We start from the raw sequence: 22,385 nt of genomic DNA, 5'->3' as shown, positions 1-22,385 counted from the left end.
AATCAAGCCTCTCAATTAAACTAAACTTGAAGCCTGTCTTACCCTTGGACTTCTAGTGATGTCACCTGGTAAAGCCAATTTGTTTCAGTAAATAAGAGTTGGGTTTTCTGTGACTTGCAACCAAAACCATTCTAATTTACAAAATGAGCAACTTAAATATTACCTATGAGAAATACTTCATTGGTACATGCTCTTTCCTAGCGTTTTTGAAAACTAAACTAGGTGGGCGAAAAGTATATCTTTGCATGAAACTTTTTCATTCCAGAAAATATTTTGTCATCTTGATAATAATGGCCAGTGCTACTACATCCAAAGTTTTGTTTTGTTTTTTTTTTTTTTTCTGAGACGGAGTCTCGCTCTGCCGCTCAGGCTGGAGTGCAATGGCGCGATCTTGGCTCACTGCAACCTCTGCCTCCCTGGTTCAAGCGATTCTCCTGCCTCAGCCTCCCTGAGTAGCTGGGATTACAGGCGTGCGCCACCATGCCCGGCTAATTTTTGTATTTTTAGTGCAGACGGGGTTTCACTATTTCGGCCAGGCTGGTCTCCAACTCCTGACCTCAAGTGATCCTCCTGCCCACCTCAAAAAGCAACTTGATAAATCCACAGGCTCGGTATATTTTTAAAATTCTTTTAAATATAGTATACTTTTCTCTTTTTTTCCAGAATTAACCAGGAATCGCACACACAGCCTGAGGCTTTTAACCCGAGAACGGACAAAGGGGCCTGCTTGTGCAGTACAAGTATTTTTAATGGTTAAACAAATTAAGTACATAAGGCCAGTTTTACCTAATGTAATAATAACGAACCAAAGTTTACAACAGAGAAGAAAAGCAAAGCACCAGCTGTCCCCGCCACCCCTGCCCGGTCTCCAAGGAGACACTGGAGAGCGCCACGGGGGCCGCGGGAGTCTGACGTCACAGGAACTGGGGGCGGTGGTGGCCCGCACACCCTATTGCGCATGCTCCCGCCTCCCCGCCGCGGCCTGGCACAGTGCGCACGCGCGCGGGTGGGCTGGTTTGACGGGCAGTGGCGTCTGCGCCGTTGGTGAAGGGCTTTGGTGGCGGGAAAGTTGAGTCTCTCCTGCGCCGAGCCTTCGGGGCGATGTGTAGTGACTTCCATAGGGCTGAGTCTGGGACCGAGGTGAGAGCCGCTGGGTTGGGAGCGAGGGAGATGGGAACAAGGCCGCAGGTGGGCGAGGGGAGCCGAGGGAACCCGGGGGGCTGGGAGGCGTGGGGCGGCGCGGCCTGGCCAGGCTGGGACCGGGCTCTCGGCCTGGACGCCGGCGATGCTGGCACCCTCTGCCACCACTCACCTGGGCGCCAGGGGTCCGCCCCTGGGCAACCTGGAGTCCTCCGAGGTGCGAGGACCGGGCGGAGGTGGAGGAAGCCTTTCTGCATAGTTTGGAAGACTTGCTGCCTGCCCAGATCGATATAACATAGGAGGTCTCTCCTCCCAAGAGATGGTCTAAAAACCCGTCACAAATTACTGTTGGAAGTGGCAAGCTATGCAAGAAAAGCTAGAAAAGGGAGGGGTCGCCCGTTGGAGCATTTGGAGCTTTTCTGGAACAGGTGGTGTTTGCGGAGGTTGCCTCACCTCCCTGTAGTCCACGTGTCTCTGCTTAGGGCATCTGGCTCTCGCGACCCCCCCGTATTCGTTTCCAGCCCACGTAGCTCCAGAGCCACACAAGCCGATGGAGGCCCCTCAAGAATTGAACCAAGTGTCCAGCGCTTACTGTGTGTCAACTACGGGTTAAGGGATAGGAGTAAGCAACAAAAGACAACTTCTGCCATTAAATAACTAGTAAGGGAGGCTGCTGTAAGAATTACAGTATTGCACAAAAGTTTGTTGTCCATTAGAGGAGTGGGCATCATGGAAGATGCAGGAGGAGATGACTGAAGTTCCAAGGACCATTTGAAATGGTTTGGCAAGGAGAGGATGACATTCAGAGCGGAGACAGTGGGGAGTACATGGATTCTGAATTAAGCAAGAACATGGCTTATTTAGATAACTGCAACTGTTTCTGTAAAATTGGAACAAAGGGAGTGAGGGACAATAGGTTGGGAAGTTAGCGCTCAGCAGTGGGCGGGGTATGAAGGATCTTTTATGTAGATGAGAGAGGAAGCAATCTCAAAACAGTCAGCAAACTTTTTTGTGGAGGGCCATATGGTAAATATTTAGGCTTTGCAGGCCATGCCGTTTCTGTCACAATCACTCAACTCTGCTGTTCTAATGGGAAGGCAGTCATAGATAAAGGCACATGGCAGCGTTCCAAGAAAGCTTTGTGTTTTGGATTTGGCCTGCTGGCCATAGTTTGACCATCCCTGTGCCTAAAGAGTAGAGCCACTGCTTAGTATAAGAACGGCTACAGTTAAAATCATATATATATATTTAAAAATATATATATTATATAGAAAGTATATAATATATATAAACACATTTTTATAAATATATATTTTTTGAGATGAAGTCTTGCTCTTCTTCCCAGGCTGGAGCGCAGTGGTGCAATCTCAGCTCTCTGCAACTTCTGCCTCCCGGGTTCAAATGATTCTCCTGCCTCAGCCTCCCAAGTAGTTGGGACTACAGGCACGTGCCACCACACCCAGCTAACTTTTGTATTTTTAGTAGAGACGAGGTTTCCCTGTTTTGGCGAGGCTAGTCTGAAACTCCTGACCTCAGGTGATCCGCCTGCCTCAGCCTCCCAAAGTGCTGGGATTACAGATGTGAGCCACTGCCCCCTGCCAAAACCTTATGTTTAAATGATTATTTGAAACCCAGGTTAAGGTCTGATGATTTTTGCCATCAGAACAAGCCTCCAATCCAAAAAACGGGAGTCTAGTACAGTTAAGTCATGGAACAAAGAACATAACATCATATCCTTTGCCTTCCTTGTCTGTGTGGCAGTCCTAAGCCTAGTTCATATTACTCGAGTGGAGTGGGGTGGAATGGAGAATAGGAGCTAGGCGATTGGCGCTGCTCTATTTTCCTTTTTATTAACAAAACCAGTTAAGCCAGCCTCTTTCCCTTTAAGTGTCTTGGGGAACTATGTGGCCACTGCCAAATTTGTTTGAACTCTAGCTTCTTTGCACATTCATCTACTTTGAGTTTACTTGGAGGGATTGTGTTGATGAATATATCTGAAGCCATAAGCTAACCCAAGAAACTGAAATAAGCTACTTTAAATTTTTTTTTTTTTTTTGAGATGAGAGTCTCACTCTGTCGCCCAGGCTGGAGTGCAGGGGCACGATCTCGGCTCACTGTAACCTCTGCCTCCCGGGTTCAAGCAGTTCTCCTGTCTCAGCCTCCTGAGTAGCTGGGACTATAGGCTCACGCCACCTTGCCTGGCTAATTTTTTTTTTTTTTTTTTTTTTTTTTTTAGCGGAGACCGGGTTTCACTATGTTGGCCAGGCTGGTCTTGAACTCCTGACCTTGTGATCCACCTGCCTTGACCTCCCAAAGTGCTGGGATTACAGGCATGAGCCACCGCGCCCAGCCTCCTTTAAAATTTTAATTCACTAGAATTAGAACCTAATAAAATAGTTAACCTTTCTTGTGAATATCAGGGAAAAGACATTTCATACGGGGTCTTCAAGAAAATAAAGTTGTAAGAATATTTTTTTAGGCTGGGTGTGGTGGCTCATGCCTGTAACCCCAGCACTTTGGGGGGTTGAGGTGGGCAGATCAGGAGTTAAGAGAGAAACCCTGCCTCTACTAAAAATAAAAAATAGCTGGGTGTGGTGGTGGGCACCTGTAATCCCAGCTACTTGGGAGGGTGAGGGAGGAGAATTGCTTGAACCCGGGAGGCAGGGGTTTCAGTAAGCTGACATCACGCCTCTGCAGTCCAGCCTGGGTGACAGAGCAAGACTCGGTCTCAAAAAAAACGAATATATTTTTAGCAGATTCTAGAGATGAAGTTTATGGTAAGCCAGGTGGAGAGTGGAAAACATATGTGCCCTTGATTTAAAGACGACAAGCATTTGACTACAGTTTACAATAGACAGTCCATTTTTACCTTTGCACAGTAGCAGTGGGATTTTTACTTTTATGTCTCACTGAGATTGTGAGAAAAGATTCAGTGATTTGGGCAGTAGTTTGGTATCATCCACCAAATGGCTTCATTTGCTTATAGTTGTTAAATAATGGTGTACTTTGCATTTTTTCAAGAATGTTAATATTCCTTGAGTTTAAAAATAATTGGTAAATAAAAAATGGGAAGTGTGTCCAGTTTTGGTTGCTATGCACAGCATACCATGTTTTTTTTCTTTAAAAAACGAACTCCATTATATTTATTATTAAAGCAGTTCATGTACATGGCAGAAAATTCCAATAGCACTGAAGTGAAAAGTAGGAAATGTCTCCACATTATCATTACCCAAGGATAGCCCTGTGAATATCTGTACATTCTTCCAGGAATTTTCTAATGACATGTTTTGGAGGCTGAGATCTAGAGAATACTGGACTGGAAGTTCAGAAACCTTGGATCTGCCAGGAGCAAGCATTGTGATTTTGGATAAGTCATTTAACCTTTGCTGTACTTTTGTGAAATGAGGGTGGTAGACTGATTTCTCAGTTCCCTTACAGCTCATATACTTCTTTGTATCCTTTGAACTAAACACAGTGTCTGCATAGTAAACGTAAAGATTTACTGATAATAAAGGTGGGCTTTCTTAAAAAGAAAAGCTACAGGGTGGTCTTTTTGCTAGAGGCAAATATTACATAAGACAAATATTTAATATTTCTTGTAAAATAATAATTGGTGTTGTGTAATCACAGACTTTTAGAATAATGCTTATCATCTTTTATCTTTGCTTCCTTTTTACCCAGAATAGAATCCATGTTCCTTCATTATAATTATTCCATTATAATTGCCATCAAATTACTTGCCTCTTAACACGTCTAACCTATTTACCTAACCATGGTGAAAACCAACTGTCTACTTCCACTCAGCTGAATATTGCTAGAGAAAATCACAACTAGGCTGACTTGATTTTTATCTTAAATTTGTATATTTTCATGTTTTTGAGAAAGGGTCTTGCTCTGTTAGGCTGGATGACAGTGGCATGATGACAGCTCCCTGCAGCCTTGACCTCCTGGGGTCAGGTGATGCTCCCACCTCAGCCTCCTGAGTAGCTGGAACTAAAGGGACACACCACCTTGCCTGGCTAATTTTTGTATTTTTTGTAGTGATGGGGTTTCACCATGTTTCCCAGGCTGGTCTCAACTCCTGGGCTCAAGTGATCCACCTGCCTTGGCCTCCCAAAGTGTTGGGATTACAGGTGTGAGCCACTGTGCCTGGCTCCATTTCAGATTTATATTCATCAATCTTAAATGGGCACCCGTCTAACTATATTTCCCTAGTAATTCACTTTCTCACTACAAAACATCCAACCTTCTGGAATTCCAGACTCATGTTCTATCGTCTTGACATCACTATGTGTATGTTTAATAGGAATCCCAGATTTAACATATTCATCCTCAATTGTGTCTAGATCCAGGGAAAATATAATAAAGAGTATATGTATTAGAGAGGAGTCTTGTATGTATCAATGTTAAATTTATGATTGTGATTGTAATGTGATTATGCAGAATACCTTTTTCCTCTTTTTTGAGTTTATTATTTTGGTTTTGTTTGTTAGGAATATCTTTTTGCTTAGGAGATACATATTAAAGTATATGAGGGGAAGTTCAACATAAGAAAAAGTTAACTCAAATTTGGCAAAATGTTAGCAATTGGTGGATCTAGATGAAGTTATTGGGTGTTCATTGTACTATTCTTACACTTTCTCTGGAGGTTTTCCTTTTTTTTTTTTTTTTTTTGAGACAGAGTCTTGCTCTGTCGCATAGGCTGGAGTGCAGTGGCGCGATCTCGGCTCACTGCAGCCTCCGCCTCCTGGGTTCAAGCGATTCTTCTGCCTCAGCCTCCTGAGTAGCTGGGATTACAGGCACCTGCCACCATGCCTGACTAATTTTTGTATTTTTAGTAGAGATGAGGTTTCACCATACTGGCCAGGCTGGTCTCGAACTCCTGACCTCGTGATCCACCCACCTTGGCCTCTCATAGTACTGAGATTACAGGCGTGAGCCACTGCACCCGGCCAAATTTTTCAAAATTTAAAACTTGGGGGCAAAAACTTAATGTGCCTCAAACTGAAGTCTTGATTGACCACCACACACGTGCACTCACCCCCAGCCTGCTGCTTTTCAGGTCTTCCCTATCTTGTTAAATGGTGGCTTCATTCTACCTGGTGCATAAGCAGGACTCCAAACACCTTGGAGTCCTCCTTGACTCTGCTTGTTCTCACATATCTCCTGTCAGTCCACTTGATTCATAAGCAAATTCTGTCTCCTGTACATTCAACATACATTGTGAAATTGACCACTCCTCACTGTCTTTACCGCAACCATCATTCCTGCTGCTGTCGCCAGCACCTCCTTTTATTGCAGTAACTTAAATGGTCTCTGCTTCCAACCTTTCCACACTTACCCCAGGCTATTTTCTACATAATATCCAGAGTGATTCATTTTAAACATAAGCAGACTCTACTGCCAAAAGCTTCCCAGAGGCTCCCATATCGTTTACAGTAAAATCCAGAGTCCTTATCCTCTAATATAGCATCGCCCTGTAGCTCCACCCATACCCTCTGTCTCAGTCTCTTGCCCTTTTGTTCTCATCTCCTGCTCTCCCAGTCTTCTTCAGACATTGTCCCTTGAATATGCCAAACATGGTTCCATGTCAGAGCTGTTTGCACTTCCTGATCATTCTGCCTCGATTGTGCTTCCCTCAGAAATTCACATAGCTCACTTCCTCAGGTGCTTCCAGTTTCCGCTCAAATGTCAGCAAACAGGAGAAGCCTTTCTTGCTCATCTGAGTGGAGCAGCCCTCCTGTCAGCCCTGACTCCTTTACCATTTATTCTTTTTTTTTTTTTTTTTTTTTGAAGTGGAGTCTTGTTCTTGTCCAGGCTGGAGGGCAGTGGCGCTGTCTCAGATCAATGCAACCTCCACCTCCCGAATTCAAGCGATTCTCCTGCCTTAGCCTCCCAAGTAGCTGGGACTATGGGTGTGTACCACCACACCCAGCTAATTTTTGTATTTTTAGTAGAGACCAGGTTTCGCTATGTTAGCCAGGCTGGTCCCAAACTCCTGACCTCAGGTGATCCTCCTTCCTTGGCCTCCCAAAGTGCTGGCATTACAGGTGTGAGCTACCGCACCCAGCCAAGTGTTCATTTTATATTTACTCAAATACTATGAATTTTCAGTTAATAAGGGTTGCTCCTAAAAAAAAGGGGGGGGGGAATTATGATTTTATCCTTCTGAAAATTATACATTTCTTTTCAGAATTTCCTCTTCCTACAGTAATATTTTTTTCTCTTCTTGGGCCAAAAAAAGATAAAAGTAAATAAATAATAGAGTCATAATTTTTGCTCCTAGGAAAGGGCAACTTCTGTACTTGTGAGATGGGTCCCCTCCGTCCCATGCCTCCTCCTCAAGGACATCACACGTGCCGTCCTTCCCACTTCAGTCATTTTTCTCTGTCTTCTGCATTTTTTCTCCCTGTCTTTTCCATCAGGATCCCAACCTAAAACAATGGAAACAAAAAAACAAAAGACCTCCCTCTGCGCCACCCTCCACCCGTTCTGTCCCCTTCATCACAGCCATGAGTGCTCTGTGCCCTCTGCCTCCACTTCCTCCTCTCACAGCAGCCTTAGCCCACTGTGTTCCGCTTCCTTCTCCACCCTGTTCATTGAAAGTGCTCCCATCACGGTGATCAACCACCAGCTGCCAGTGCGGCACTCGTTTCTGTGTCCTCCTCGTACTGGACCTCACAGTTGATCACGTATCTTCCTTCCCTCAGGACTCTTAAGGGCCTGCCTCAGTCCAACTTAGCCCTGAAGGAATACAGGAAAATGCATGCTTCCTGCAGGCAAGCTGTCTGAGGAGGGGGCAGATTCATGCATGTCTAGTTTCTGCTCTTAAAAGTACCCATAGAAAAATCTCTCTTTCCTGGAAGAAGAGAGAAGGAAAAGATGGGAGAAGATGTCAGAGTATTTTTTCAGTGGAATTCTTCCCATACAAATGGGGTAATGAGTATTTCACCATCAGAAAGCTCCTGTAGTTTTGATTTTGTGCTTTCCTGCCTCTTGCTATGATCTTGCATATAGATTATTTTTATGTCTAAATGAAATTTTGAAGCACAGTCTGATAAAATTTTCTAATCTTAAGGATTCATTTAATGGAATTAAATTGGGAAACTTCTTAAATTTAAAATTTATTACTATAATCATGATAAACTGTCCATGAAAAAAACTTTTAAAAAATAGTCACGTATAGATAATTTTCGCATTACTTTATATGTATTCTTCTATTTTCCCTTTCCTCTTACAGGATGATTGCTTTTTAAAAAGTAATTATAAGGCCGGGCATGGTGGATCACGAGGTCAGGAGATCGAGACCATCCTGGCTAACATGGTGAAACCCCATCTCTACTAAAAATACAAAAAAAAAAGAAAAAAAAAATTAGCCAGGCATGGTGGTGGGTGCCTGTAGTCCCAGCTACTCAGGAGGCTGAGGCAAGAGAATGGTGTCAACCCGGGAGGTGGAGCTTGCAGTGAGCTGAGATCGTGCCACTGCACTCAGCCTGGGCGACTGAACAAGACTACGTCTCAAAAAAAAAAAAAAAAAGTCATTATTGAAAGCAGCAGCCCTTCAGGGAATATACTTAGAAACAATGGTATTTGAGTAATAGTTGTCTTTTCCATAAAATTTAGACAAACGCTTTACTGAAGAGCCAGTACCATGCCTTGAAGGACAACTGAATTTTCAAAGTGGCAGAGAAGTCTGATTTCACATGTGATGAAGAATTAGTCCTCTGATTCTAGGAAATTCGGTGATAAGGGCCAAGCTTTACATTGATCCCACATGTCCTCACATCACTGCAGCTCTCCTCTGCCTCCTACTCATTCCAGCTGCTCTCTGCTTTCCCTGTGCTACCAGGTTACACACACATTTTTGCTTGAAGTGAATTGCCTCTACATATCAGTAGTACAACTATTAAGACTTGTATTTGGTCGGGCGCAGTGGCTCAGGCCTGTAATCCCATCACTTTGGGAGGCCGAGGCAGGTGGATCACCTGAGGTCAGGAGTTCGAGATCAGCCTGGCCAACATGGTGAAACCCCATCTCTACTAAAAATACAAAAATTAGCCGGGCATGGTGGCACATGCCTGTAATCCCAGCTACCTGGGAGGCTAAGGCAGGAGAATCACTTGAACCTGGTAGGCAGAGGTTGCAAAGAGCCAAGATCCTGCCAATGCACTCCACCCTGGGCAACAGAGCGAGACTCCGTCTCGGGGAAAAAAAAAAAAAAAAGAGAAAGAATTGTATTCACTGTTTTGTATTCAAGGGTAAAAAAGACAAAGGAAAAAAAAAAATTCAACATATAGGTAGAAATCCAGGCCTCTTATAGAGGAAGGCTGGGAATATTTGGTTTCGCATGTTTGCTTCTTTAGGTAACCTTTTCCACTGCTTAAACTGGTTTGAAACCTTGCCAGTGAGTGGGGTCCATTTCCAAGCAGATTTAGTCACAAAAGGGATGAGGAGATAAACCTTTATCCAAATGGGTCTTGTATTAGGCCATTCTTGCATTCCTAAGGAATACCTGAGTCTGGATAATTTATTTCAAAAGAGGTTTAATTGGCTCCCGGTTCTGCAGGCTGTACAGGAAGCATAGTGGCATCTACTTCTGGGGAGGCCCCAGGAAGCCTCCAATCCTGGTGGAAGGCACAAGAGCAGGCCTGTCACCTGGTGAAAGCGGGAGCAAGAGGAGAGAGAATAGTGGAGAGGGATGTGTGACACGCTTTTAAGTGACTAGATCTCTTGTCATGGGCTCACTTATCACCAAGGGGATGGGCCCAACCCATTCAGAAGGATCTGCCCCTGTGATCCAAACACCTCCCACCATCAGGCCCTACCTCCAACAACCGGGATTACAATTCAACATGAGATTTGGGTGGGGACAAATAGACAAACTATATCAGGTCTTATGTACATGTTTGTTTTAGACATGTCATTCATTTCTGGTTAATTTAAGCACTCCCTGCTTTAGTGTAGGTTTTTTTTTTTTTTTTTTTTGAGGTGGAGTTTTGCTCTTGTCGCCCAGGCTAGAGTGCAATGGCATGATCTGAGCTTACTGCAACCACCCCCTCCTGGGTTCAAGCGATTCTCCTGCCTCAGCCTCCTGAGTAGCTGGGATTACAGGTACCTGCCACCACGCCTAGCTAATTTTTTGTATTTTTATTAGAGAGGGGGTTTCACCATGTTGTCCAGGCTGGTCTTGAACTCCTGACCTCAGGTGATCCACCCACCTTGGCCACCCAAAGTGCTGGGATTAGAGGCGTGAGCTACCATGCCCAGACTAGTGTAAGCTTTTCTAAATGATGTTTAAAAGCAATTGTATGGGCCAGGCGTGGTGGCTTATGCCTGTAATCCCAGCACTTTGGGAGGCCAAAGTGGGCGGATCACCTGAGTTCAGCAGTTCAAGACCAGCCTGACCAACATGGCAAAACCCTATCTCTACTGAAAATACAAAAATTACCTGGCATGGTGGCACATGCCTGTAATCCCAGCAACTCAGGAGGCTGAGGAAGGAGAATTGCTTGAACCCGAGAAGACGGAGGTTGCAGTGAGCTGAGATCATGCCACTTCACTCCAGCCTGGGTGATAGAGTGAGACTCGGTCTCAAAAACAAAAAAAAGTCTATATAATATGTATTCTACTAAATAGGCAATATACTGATTGCCCTAAAACAGAGCAATGTTTTGTTAGTACCTTGATGGTAGTCATAAGGATGTGTACTCATGGAATTCTGTGTAATAGAGGTTTGCATCAGTTACCCAAACCTGAACATCTAAATAGTTGGAGGTTCTTTACTCTCTCCATTCTTCTCCCAGTCCTGCCTGCGCATGCCTTGTTTGCCTGTAGTTTAATAGGCAGCTATTAAGTTTCTACCAAGCATAAAGCATTGCATTTTGGAATTGGTAACCAAGCCAATATTGATCTCTTTCCTTTTAAGTGTTTACATCCAGATGAGGGAGACTGGCTGGCAATGTGTTCTTAAGGATAGTAATAGCTTCATGGAGGGAAGGAGCCTTGAAGAATGCCCAGAATTTTCATTCATTCAGTAGGGAATTTAGTTGGAGGAAGTAGGGTCAAGATATTCCAGGTAGAAGGAAAAAAGGCATTTCTCTATCAGTGCACAGTTTATATGTGCCTGAAATAACTATGTACCAAAATCTCTCACTCAAAATTAAAAGTCACTCTCATGCAGGTTAGAATTAGCCAGCTCTCGGGCCGGGCGCGGTGGCTCACGCCTGTAATCCCAGCACTTTGGGAGGCCGAGACGGGCGGATCACGAGGTCAGGAGATCGAGACCATCCTGGCTAACACGGTGAAACCCCGTCTCTACTAAAAAAATACAAAAAACTAGCCGGGCGAGGTGGCGGGCGCCTGTAGTCCCAGCTACTCGGGAGGCTGAGGCAGGAGAATGGCGTGAACCCGGGAGGCAGAGCTTGCAGTGAGCGGAGATCTGGCCACTGCACTCCAGCCTGGGCGACAAAGCGAGACTCCGTCTCAAAAAAAAAAAAAAAAAAAAACAGAATTAGCCAACTCTCTTTTATGCCCTCACAATGCCCCATGTGTATTTCTGTTACAGCACCTGCCTAACTTTATTGTACCTTTTTTTCTTTTTTTTTTTTTTATAGCCTTTTGACTTCTTAGTTTAAATAGGTCACACAATATGTAAACACACAAATACGTTGCTAGTGAGGTCTCGCTGTGTTGCTAGCCTTGGCTCAAGAAAGTGCTGGGATTATAGGCATGAGCCGCGATGCCCGGCCTCCCCATCAGTTGAAAACAGCAACTGTGTTGGCTATATCTTTGTATCCCTAGCACTTACCTCAGTTCCTGGAACATACTTGACTTGCATGAAATGTTCACTGGTAAATGGCCGGGCGCGGTGGCTCACACCTCTAATCCCAGCACTTTGGGAGATTGGGGCAGGCAGATCGCTTGAGGTCAGGAGTTCGAGACCAGCCTGGCCAACGTGGTGGAACTCCATCTCTACTAAAAATAGAAAAAGTAGCTGGGTGTGGTGGCGGGCGCCTGTAGTCCCAGTTACTCAGGAGGCTGAGGCAGGAGAATCACTTGAACCCAGGGGGTTGCAGTGAGCTGAGATTGTGCCTCTGCACTCCAGCCTGGGCGACAGAGTGAGATTCCGTAAAATGTTTACCATTAAATGTCTGTATAATTGAGCATTATCCCTTTTGCAGACTACATGCTTGCTCCAGCAATGCTGCTGCTGCTGAAGACGTTTGGGACACCTTGTTAGTGTTCAAGTTTCCACTAAAGGAATGGTTGAAAGAAGTCAGATAATTGCCCAGACAGGACTTCAGATGGATTTCCTCCTGTTTTTTAATTTTTACCTTTATTTTTCTGTAGAGGTGGGATCTCACTGTGTTGCCCAGGCTAGTCTTGAACTCTTGGCCCCAAGTACTCCTCCTGCCCCAGCCTCTTAAAGTGCTTGGATGACAGGTGTGAACCACTGCACCTGGCCTGATTTTCAGTTTAATAGGTCCAAAAACTCAGTTTAGTCCTTGTACTCATATTTGATTAGTCTTAGTGATACTGAGGTTGTATAGCATAGTAGAAAAATTCCAGGCTTTGAGAATCACAGAGATCTTGATTAAATCCTGGCTCTGGCATTTACCAGTTTTCTCATGTGAAAAACAGAATAGTAACAAATCGGGTTGATGTAACAATTAAAGGATATAATATAAAGAATGTACTAATACCACAGTAAGCTCAAGTAACTATTATTAGATAGCTATTGTTACGATAATAGAACTTAGCAGATGCTGATTTACAATCCAAATATCAAATCTATTGACTCACAATATTAGTGAAACTGTCAAATAGATTAAAATTGTTATGTCCACTGTGTATTCTTTTCTAGTTAGGAAATTTTGCCTTGGAAAGGTTGCTTAGAGAATTAAGAGAAACAGTTTGTCATAATGGCTACCATCACCAAGCTCTGATGCCTCATGTATTAGTCTTCCCTAAGAGGATTAAACTGTCACGTCAAGCAGAATTTACTTGGGTTCCCTTTATCCTGGACACTTAACAAACTCTTCTTTTGCTTCTGAAACTGCAGGTTGACCATACCTTGCTTCTATTGACTCTTTCGTTGAATCTGGACATCATTAATTTTGATTTTCTGTAATAGGCCTATGTCAGATTTTTGAATCACCTCTTTTCTTATCCATGGAGGATATGTTCCGAGACCCCCAGTGGATGCTGAAACCACAGATAGTAATGAACCCTATAGACACTATGTTTTTTCCCATACAGTAATGAACAGGTAGTGTATACAGCATGGATATGCTGGACAAAGGGATGATTCATGTCCCACCTGGGGCAGAACAGGATGGTACGGTATTTTATTATGCTAGTCAGAATGACACGCAATTGAAAACTTGTGTATTTCTAGAATTTTCTGTTTAATAGTTACGAACTGTGGTTGGCTATAACTGAAACCACAGAAAATGAAACTGCAGATAAGGGGAGACAAGTGTATTTTCTGCTTATGTTTAGAAGTTTCTCTTTTTTTTTTTTTTGAGATGGAGTCTCGTTCTGTCTCCTAGGCTAGAGTGCAGTGGTGCGATCTCGGCTCACTGCAACCTCCACCTTCTGGGTTCAAGTGATTCTCCTGCCTCAGCCTCCTGAGTAGCTGGGATTACAGGCACCCACCACCACACCTGGCTAATTTTTTGTATTTTTAGTAATGATGGGGTTTCACCATCTTGGCCAGGCTGGTCTCGAACTCCTGACCTCAGGTCATCCAACTGCCTCGGCCTCCCAAAGTGCTGGGATTACGGGTGTGAGCCACAATTACAATTGTTAATTGTAATATTAACAATTCGCTTGGCTTGTGAATTGTTAATATTATCCATTACTTGTAAATATAAATCCATTTCCTATTTCTGGGAGGTTCTTTCATCCCCTTTATAATTCAGTATACTCTGCTTTGACATTGTAAAACATTGCTTTGGATATTCTCAATGGTGGACAGTTTTTCTCCTTTGAAAATAAATTTGGGCTGGGCGCGGTGGCTCAAGCCTGTAATCCCAGCACTTTGGGAGGCCGAGACGGGCGGATCACGAGGTCAGGAGATCGAGACCATCCTGGCTAACACGGTGAAACCCCGTCTCCACTAAAAAATACAAAAAAAAACTAGCCGGGCGAGGTGGCGGGCGCCTGTACTCCCAGCTACTCAGGAGGCTGAGGCAGGAGAATGGCGTGAACCCGGGAGGCGAAGCTTGCGGTGAGCTGAGATCCGGCCACTGCACTCCAGCCCCGGTGACAGAGCGAGACTCCGCCTCAAAAAAAAAAAAAAAAAAAAAAAAAAAAGAAAAGAAATTTGATTTTTTAAGTAACAGAGGAAAGTCTGATGCAGATTGCCTAATCCTTGTGGGTAACTAAGAGGAGCAATACTATCTTCACTCAGAAGAGTCCTGTCAATAAAATTATAATACTTTTTTTTTTTTTTTTTTTTTTTTGATGGAGTTTCGTTCTTGCTACCCAGGCTAGAGTGCAGTGGCGCGATCTTGGCTCACCGCAACCTCTGCCTCAGATTCAAGCGATTATCCCGCCTCAGCCTCTCGAGTAGCTGGGATTACAGGCATGTGCCACCACGCTTGGCTAATTTTGTATTTTTAGTAGAGATAGGGTTTCTCCATGTTGGCCAGGCTGGTCTCGAACTCTCCATCTCAGGTGATCCTCCTTCCTTGGCCTCCCAAAGTGCTGGGATTACAGGCGTGAGCCACTGCGCCTGGCCTATAATACTTTCTTGAATACTATTTTGCCAGGATTTCTCAGGGGCGAGGATTCTAAAGTGTTTTGAGCAATGGCATTAAGAGTAAACAATTGGAGTGTCTTCCCAAGTTAATCTAATGAGGATGTTATTCATTCATATACAGGCCTTTGAAGATATTTTGTAGTTGTTTCCACGTGCTCTTTCTTGTCCATGAAAGTCTCTCTGTCTTGCTGAGCACGGTGGCTCACACCTGTCATCCCAGCACTTTGGGAGGCTGAGGCGGGTGGATCGCCTGAGGTCAGGAGTTTGAGACCAGCCTGACCAACATGGCGAAACCCCATCTCTACTAAAAATATAAAAATTAGCAAGGCATGGTGGCACATGCCTGTAATTCTAGCTACTCAGGAGGCTGAAGCAGGAGAATCGCTTGAACCCAGGAGGCAGAGGTTGCAGTGAGCCGAACTTGCACCACTGTACTCCAGCCTTGATGACAAAGCAAGACTCTTGTGTCAAAAAAACAAAAAAAAATCTGTATTTTTCTTTGAGTTATACTCTTGCAGTCTTGTAGCCCAGTGGTTCTTACACATTGTAGACTTAGAACACATTTAAAAATGGGAGATTCCACTGGGCATGGTGGCTCGTGCTTGTAATCCCGGCACTTTGGGAGGCTAAGGTGGGAGAATTGCTTGAGCCCAGGAGTTCAAGTGGTCCCAGCTCCTCAGGAGGCTGATACGCAAGGATCGCGTGGGTCCAAGAGGTCACGGTGGTCCCAGCTACTCAGGAGGCTGATATGCAAGGATTGCATGGGCCCAAGAGGGCACGGCTGCAGAGAGCCATGATGGCATCACTGCACTCCAGCCTGGGTGACAGAGCAAGACCCTGTCTCCAAAAAAAAATTGAAGAATCTAAAGAGCTTTTGTTTATGTTGTATGTGTCCATGAGATAGAAATTTAAATTTTTAAAATATTTACATTCATGTACAATGACACACACATTGAATATTTTCATAAAGCATATTTTTATGAAAAATAGCTGTATTTTTCTAAGAAAAAACTTAGAAAAGTGATGTCGTTTTACATATTTGCAAATCTTTTTAATATCTGGCTTAATAGAACTGGGTTCTTATGCGGTCTGTTATCATATGTTGATCGGGTTAAAGTACATGAAGAACATCTATCCTCTCAGAGAAAGTCACTTTGGGGAAGGGAGGAGTATTTTAAGACCTTTTCAGAGAATTATAGATATTCTTCTTGGTTACTCTACCAAACCTTGACAAGTAGTTTTCCTAAAGGCTAACTATAATGTGGGATATAAAATCTTAAGACCTTGACCAGGTGCGGTAGCTCACACCTGTAATTGCAGCACTTTGGGAGGCCAAGGCAGGTGGATCACTTGAGCCCAGGAGTTCGAGACCAGCCTGGGCAACATAGTGAGACCCTGTCTCCTAAAAATAACAAAAAATTAGGCCGGGCGCGGTGGCTCAAGCCTGTAATCCCAGCACTTTGGGAGGCCGAGACGGGCGGGTCACAAGGTCAGGAGATCGAGACCATCCTGGCTAACATGGTGACACCCCGTCTCTACTAAAAAATACAAAAAACTAGCTGGGCGAGGTGGCGGGCGCCTGTAGTCCCAGCTACTCCGGAGGCTGAGGCAGGAGAATGGCGGGAACCCGGGAGGCGGAGCTTGCAGTGAGCTGAGATCCGGCCACTGCACTCCAGCCCGGGCGACAGAGCGAGACTCCGTCTCAAAAAAAAAAAAAAAAAAATTAGCTGGACATAGTAGCACGAGCCTGTAGTCCAGCTACTTGGGAGGCCGAGGTGGGAGGATCACTTGAGCCTGGGAGGTTGAGGCCCACCGTGCCATTGTACTCCAACCTGGGTGACGGGAGTAAATTACACCCTGTCTCAAAAAAAAAGTCTGTCTTAGAGTTGGACTGAAATCTACCCAGGAATGATTTCATATCATGCATCTTTTGGATGGCTCACTGAGTTATGTGTTAGGCACAGTTCTCCAGAGGAGAAACACAACCAGTAGGATACATGTAGATATATAAGAGGAAATTTATTATGGAAATTGGCTCACATTGTTACCAGGGCGGCAAGTCCGGTTGGGGTCCACAGTCCTCAGTTCTTGTCTTCTTGGAAGAAAGAATTCAGCCAAGACAGAAGTAGATTCAAGGCAGGAGTGAAGATTTTTTGAAGTAATGTTCACTTGGAAGGGACCAAATGGGCAACTTGAAATATTGAATGCCCCTATTTCCTGATCCTTCCTGGTCTCCTCTCATCCTTCTCCCTGGGTGGGCTGCTGGCTAATTGCCTCATGTGCAGTGACTTGCCAGCATCTGAAAGGGTCCACGGGTGCCATTTGGTGTTTGGAGTTCTGTGCATGCTTGCGTAGGGCAATTTTCCCTTACTGGTCTAGTGCTCCCAGAGGAAGGTCATGTACTGGTCACACTCCACCATTTTGCTCCTTACTGCACATTCCTGGACATATTTGCTCAATTCCTAGGATCTTATCAGGAAGTTGTTGCCCATAAGTCCAAGATGTTTCCTGTTAGGAAATTTGCCCCTCCCTGGTGCCAGCTGCAACCAGTTATCATTCCTGAAGAGGCCACCTGGACATTCCTTGGGGCCTGTCCTGCCCCACTCACACCTGCCTGTCTACCTACTCTAACAGCGTGATTATGGAGGCCAAGAATTCCCAGACACACCATCTGCAAGCTGGGGAACCAGAAAGCCTGTGGTGTAATGCAGTCTGAGTCTGAAGGGCTGAGAGCCAGGAGGGCCCATGGTGGAACTCCCAGTCCAGGGCTTTAAAGGCTTGAGAATGGTGAAGGGTTGGGGGACAGGCAGCACTGTGGTAAGTCCCAGAATCAGGGGCTCCGATATCTGAGGGCAGGAGATGGGTGTCCCAGCTCAAGAAAAGAGGGATTGGAGGATTCCCGTCCGCATTGGTGAGGATGGATCCTCTTTAATCAGTCTACTGGTTGAAATGCTCATGTCCTCCAGAAACACCCTCATGACACACCCAGAAATCATGCTTTACCAGCCATATGGGCATCTCTTAACCTAATCTAGTTGACACATACAATTAACCATCACAGCCACCTTCAGGCTTAATAAGTCTCTAGAAGAACTCCGAACTCAATGAAAGCTGTTATGCTCATGGTTATGGTTTGCAACAGCAAAAGGATCTAGATTAAAATCAGCCAAGGGAAGAGACACAATAGGACAAAGTTCAGGAAGTTCCATGCACAGAGCTTCCAGCTGTCCTCTCCCAGTGGAGTCATCAACAGTGCTAAATTCTCCCAGCAACAATGTGTGACAATAGACAGAATATTGGCAAGCAGGGAATCTCAGCTAGACTCTGATGTCCAAAGGTTTTACTGGGGATCTGCCAGGTGGACATAGTCAACTGCCTGCATAGCTGACCTTAGCTTCCAGCACCTCCAGGTTGGCCTGTCACTGCATGACCCAAAGCCCCCACCATAAATCATTCTTGTGTGGCCCAAGGTTCCCTTGTAAACAGACACTATTTTTTGGTGGGGGGTGGTAGGGGACAGGGTCTTGCTCTGTTGCCCAGCCTGGAGTGCAGTGGCACAATCTTGGTTCACTGCAGCCTCGACCTCCGGGACTCAAGCGATTCTTCTCTGTCCGCCTTCTGAGTAGCTGGGACTACAGGCGTATGCCACCATGCCCAGCCAATTTTTGTATTTTTTTGTAGAGACAGCGTTTCGCCATGTTTCCCAGGCTGGTCTTAAACTCCTGGGCTCAAGCCATCCTCCCACCTTGGCCTCCTGAAGTACTAGGATTACAGGCGCGAGCCACTGTGCCCTGCTCAAAGACACTTTCATCAGGCAAGACATTCCAAGGATTACCGCTCAGGAGCCAAGGACAAAAACCAGACCTCCCTTTGGGCAAGGTTAAATTGTTCACTACACAGTATGTTTCTCATGTCATCACAAAGAATAGTTTTTAAATATTTTTAAAAGTGTACTCAAGGGTCACGATTTAGTAAAACCAGTCATTTTTTTTTTTTTTTTACTTCATCAAAGACATTCTTACATAAAGCTAGTTTTGTTTGTTCTGCTTGAGTGCAGGTAGTGCTTGGCGATGTGTGCTAATACATTTCCACGCCACTGCCTTGATTATGCTAGCTGTCAGCAGGTACCCACTATTGCTTTTACGACCTTAGTGTCAAACTAGGCAAATAACATCTTAAGTTTTACTTTTTCTGTTTATGAAAATAGTTTCAGCCACAGTTATGCCTTCAGAACTTCTGATCTAACTAAGCACCCTGTATCTTTACCTTGTTTTATGACATAAAGCAAGAGGACCGAGACTGCACATTCTTTGAGGGTAGGTTGCCATCTTCATCTTTGTAGTCAACATTTTACCTAGCACAGTGCTTCATATGCAGCAGAAATTCAGCGAACGCCTGTTAAATGAATGCATAGAACTTTTAATCACTTCAGGAAGTCTTTCCACAACTTGATTTGGTTTAAAAAAATGCAAATAAAAGGTGACTTTTTCTTCCCATTTGTGATAGATTTTTTTTCTTTTGTCATATAGAAGTGTTGTCAAATCTGTGCTGATTCCCAAGAAACCTGAGAATCAGTTTTGATTCCCTGGAGAATCAGTTTTGTCTCCCTTGTGACAGTTAAATCCTTCACCGAGGTTGCCGCCTGTGGTCCTAATGATTTCTGTCATGGTGCAGACACTCCTCCTCCAGACTAGGGTGACAGACTCCAGCCCTCTCCACGTATGGTTTTACTCTCCTCACATCTGTTCCCTAGTAACCACCAAGATGGTCTGTTTGAAATGTGGATAGGCTGGGCACGGTGGCTCATGCCTGTAATCCCAGCAGATTGGGAGGCTGGTGGGGGCGGATCGTTTGAGGTCAGGAGTTTGAAACCAGCCTGGCCAACATGGTGAAACCCTGTCTCTACTAAAAATACAAAAATTAGCCAGCTGTGGTGCTGGGCGCCTGTAATCCCAGCTACTCAGGAGGCTGAGGCAGGAGAATCACTTGAGCCCAGAAGGCAGAGGTTACAGTGAGCAGAAATCGCACCACTGAACTCCAGCCTGGGCAACAGGACAAGACTCTGCCTCAAAAAAAAAAAAAAAAAAAAAAAAAAAAGCGGATAATAAGCCAGGTACTCTTTTCACATATTTAATCCTCATCATCCTTACGAGGGAGGGTGCTGTTTGTTATCCTCACTTTACAGATGAGAAGCCTGAGGACCTCAGTAACCTAGCAGGTCTGGCTCTGGGGTCCCACATGTCTCCTCTTAACTATGTGCTAAATAGCTAAATACTTCTCACTGCTTCGTGTCACACCTGTTGGCTGTTGTCTACAAGCCAAAGCTAAGCTCCCAAACATGACATGGGATCCCTTCCATGCTCTGACTTCTGCTCTTAGGGCTTCCCTGTGTCCTACCTGTTTGGTGCTGCTACAGTCTCTAGGAGTTCAGATCTGCGCACAGCGTCCCTGTGCACAGTGCTGTTTGTAGCCTCTGTACTGCGGCTGCTCCTGTCCCTGCTAGCGAGTCTGCTAGGCCGGCCTGTGCCCCTTTCACCTGGCAGAGTCTTACTTAGCAGAGAGCTCAGGTGGTGACTGCTCAAGGAAGTTCTCCACCTTTCTCCTTTGTCCCCTTCCCCAGTGAAATGAAGAGCTCACAACTAATGGGGCAGACAAATGAAGGCAGGTAACTGTAACAAGTGTGGTAAGAATTACAGTGTGAAAGTTAATTATAAGGAAGGTAAAAATTTTGCCATAGCAGTTTGTCCTATATCCTAAACTAGACTATCCATTCCTTTGAGGGTACAGACTCATTCTGTCGGTATTTGGTAGATAAACAAAAAGTAAAATATCTGAAAAATAAGTAAACACAACATTTCTCCTAAACTAGATTTCCTATTTCATATTTTCTTCCAAATCCACAAAATTAGGAACAATTTTTTTTGAGATGGGGCCTCACTCTGTTGCCCAGGCCGCAACCTCTGCCTCTTGGGCTCAAGTGATCTTCCCACCTCAGCCTCCTGAGTCGCCGGGATTACAGTGTGTGCCACCATGCCCAGCTAATTTTTGTATTTTTTGTAGAGTTGGTTTCACCATGTTGCCCAGGCTGGTCTCAAACTGGACTCAAGCAATCTGTCCACCTTGGCCTCCCAAAGTGTTGGGATTACAGGTGTGAACCACAGCACCCAGCCTAAAGTTTTGAAATCTTACAGACTTTCGGAAAATGGTATAAATACAGATGTCTAGGATTTTCTATTTTTAAATAATGAGTTTTCCTTCTCTCTTTTCTTTTGTAAGCTCCTTGCCCGACTTGAAGGTAGAAGTTCCTTGAAAGAAATAGAACCAAATCTGTTTGCTGATGAAGATTCACCTGTGCATGGTAAAAATACAACCTTTATAAAAAATAGAAAAGCAAATAAAGCTTTATAAAAGGATTTTTCACATGAGCTCCCATGTAGACACATACTCCTGCAAGAGGTTATACAGGTCATGTAGACACATACTCCTGCAAGAGGTTATACAGGTTAAACTGTACAACTGAAAAATGAGACACAGGTTATGACAGGAAGCTTTTAAGCTTTCCTCACTGGTGTCAGATGAGAGAAGTTTGCTTCTCTGCAGTAAATCTTCAGAATCTGCCTTGACCTCTGTCTTACTCCCAACACACGATATTTATGCAAGTCCTGCTATTATAGTTTATTTTGAAATTATTTTTCTTTAGAAGTTTGAGGAGTTATAGGGAAGTCCTTAGGTACCCAATTGTTCTCTTAGTATTTCTACAACAGGGAAAACTTACAAAGGGCGTGTGCTTAGGTTGATTTTTTTTCTTTTAATGTAGTGGCTTCATAGAGATAAAATTCACCCACTTAAGTGTGCAGTTAAGTGATTTTTAGTATATTGCACAGTTGTGCAACCATTACCACAACTGATTTTAGAGCATTTTATCTCCTCATAAAGAAGCTCATTTCTAATCCTTGTCATCTCCCATGTTCCCCAGCTCTAGGCAACTACTAGTCTACTTTCTAACTATAGATTTGCCTTTTCTGGACACTTCGTATAACTGCAATCATGTAATATGTGATCTTCTGTGACTGGCCTCTTTTACTTTGAATAATTTGCATTGTATAATTCATTGTCACCACATCATAACACATATTAGTAGTTCACTTTTTGTTAAATATTTCATTGCATGGGTATGCATGTTGCTTATCCGTTTGTTAGCGGATGGACATTTGGGTTGTTTCTATTTGCTGGCTGTTATGCATAATGCTGCTGTGGTTATCTGTGTACATGTTTTTCTGTGGATAGAGGTTTTCAGTTCTATCAGGTAATACCTAGCATAGGCATTGCTAGGTCATATGGCAGTTCTACATTTAACCTTTTGAGAAACTGCCAGACTGTTTTCCTGAGGAGCTTCACATTTTATTTGCACCGTCATTGCATTGCCAACAGTGCAATGATGGTTCCAGTTCCCATATTCTGGGAATAATTGTTATTGTCT

The 22,385-nt window shown here is 44.3% G+C and overlaps 1 protein-coding gene across 2 annotated transcripts in view; it reads left to right on the top strand.

Annotated features, from left to right (window-relative positions):
• The first annotated feature begins 1,009 nt into the window (after positions 1-1,009).
• The window catches only part of XRCC2 (X-ray repair cross complementing 2), a 33,839-nt gene continuing 12,463 nt past the window's right edge, over positions 1,010-22,385 (top strand). For both annotated transcript variants that reach the window (XM_023225489.1, XM_023225490.1), the window contains exons 1-2: positions 1,010-1,140; positions 21,182-21,263. In XM_023225489.1, the coding sequence (XP_023081257.1) occupies positions 1,102-1,140; positions 21,182-21,263 (121 nt within the window). In that variant the 5' untranslated portion in view covers positions 1,010-1,101. The remainder of the gene's footprint in view (positions 1,141-21,181; positions 21,264-22,385) is intronic.

Source organism: Piliocolobus tephrosceles, chromosome 8 (assembly GCF_002776525.5).
Source record: "Piliocolobus tephrosceles isolate RC106 chromosome 8, ASM277652v3, whole genome shotgun sequence".
Lineage (NCBI taxonomy): Eukaryota > Metazoa > Chordata > Mammalia > Primates > Cercopithecidae > Piliocolobus > Piliocolobus tephrosceles.
This window is presented reverse-complemented; position numbering and strand designations above follow the sequence as displayed.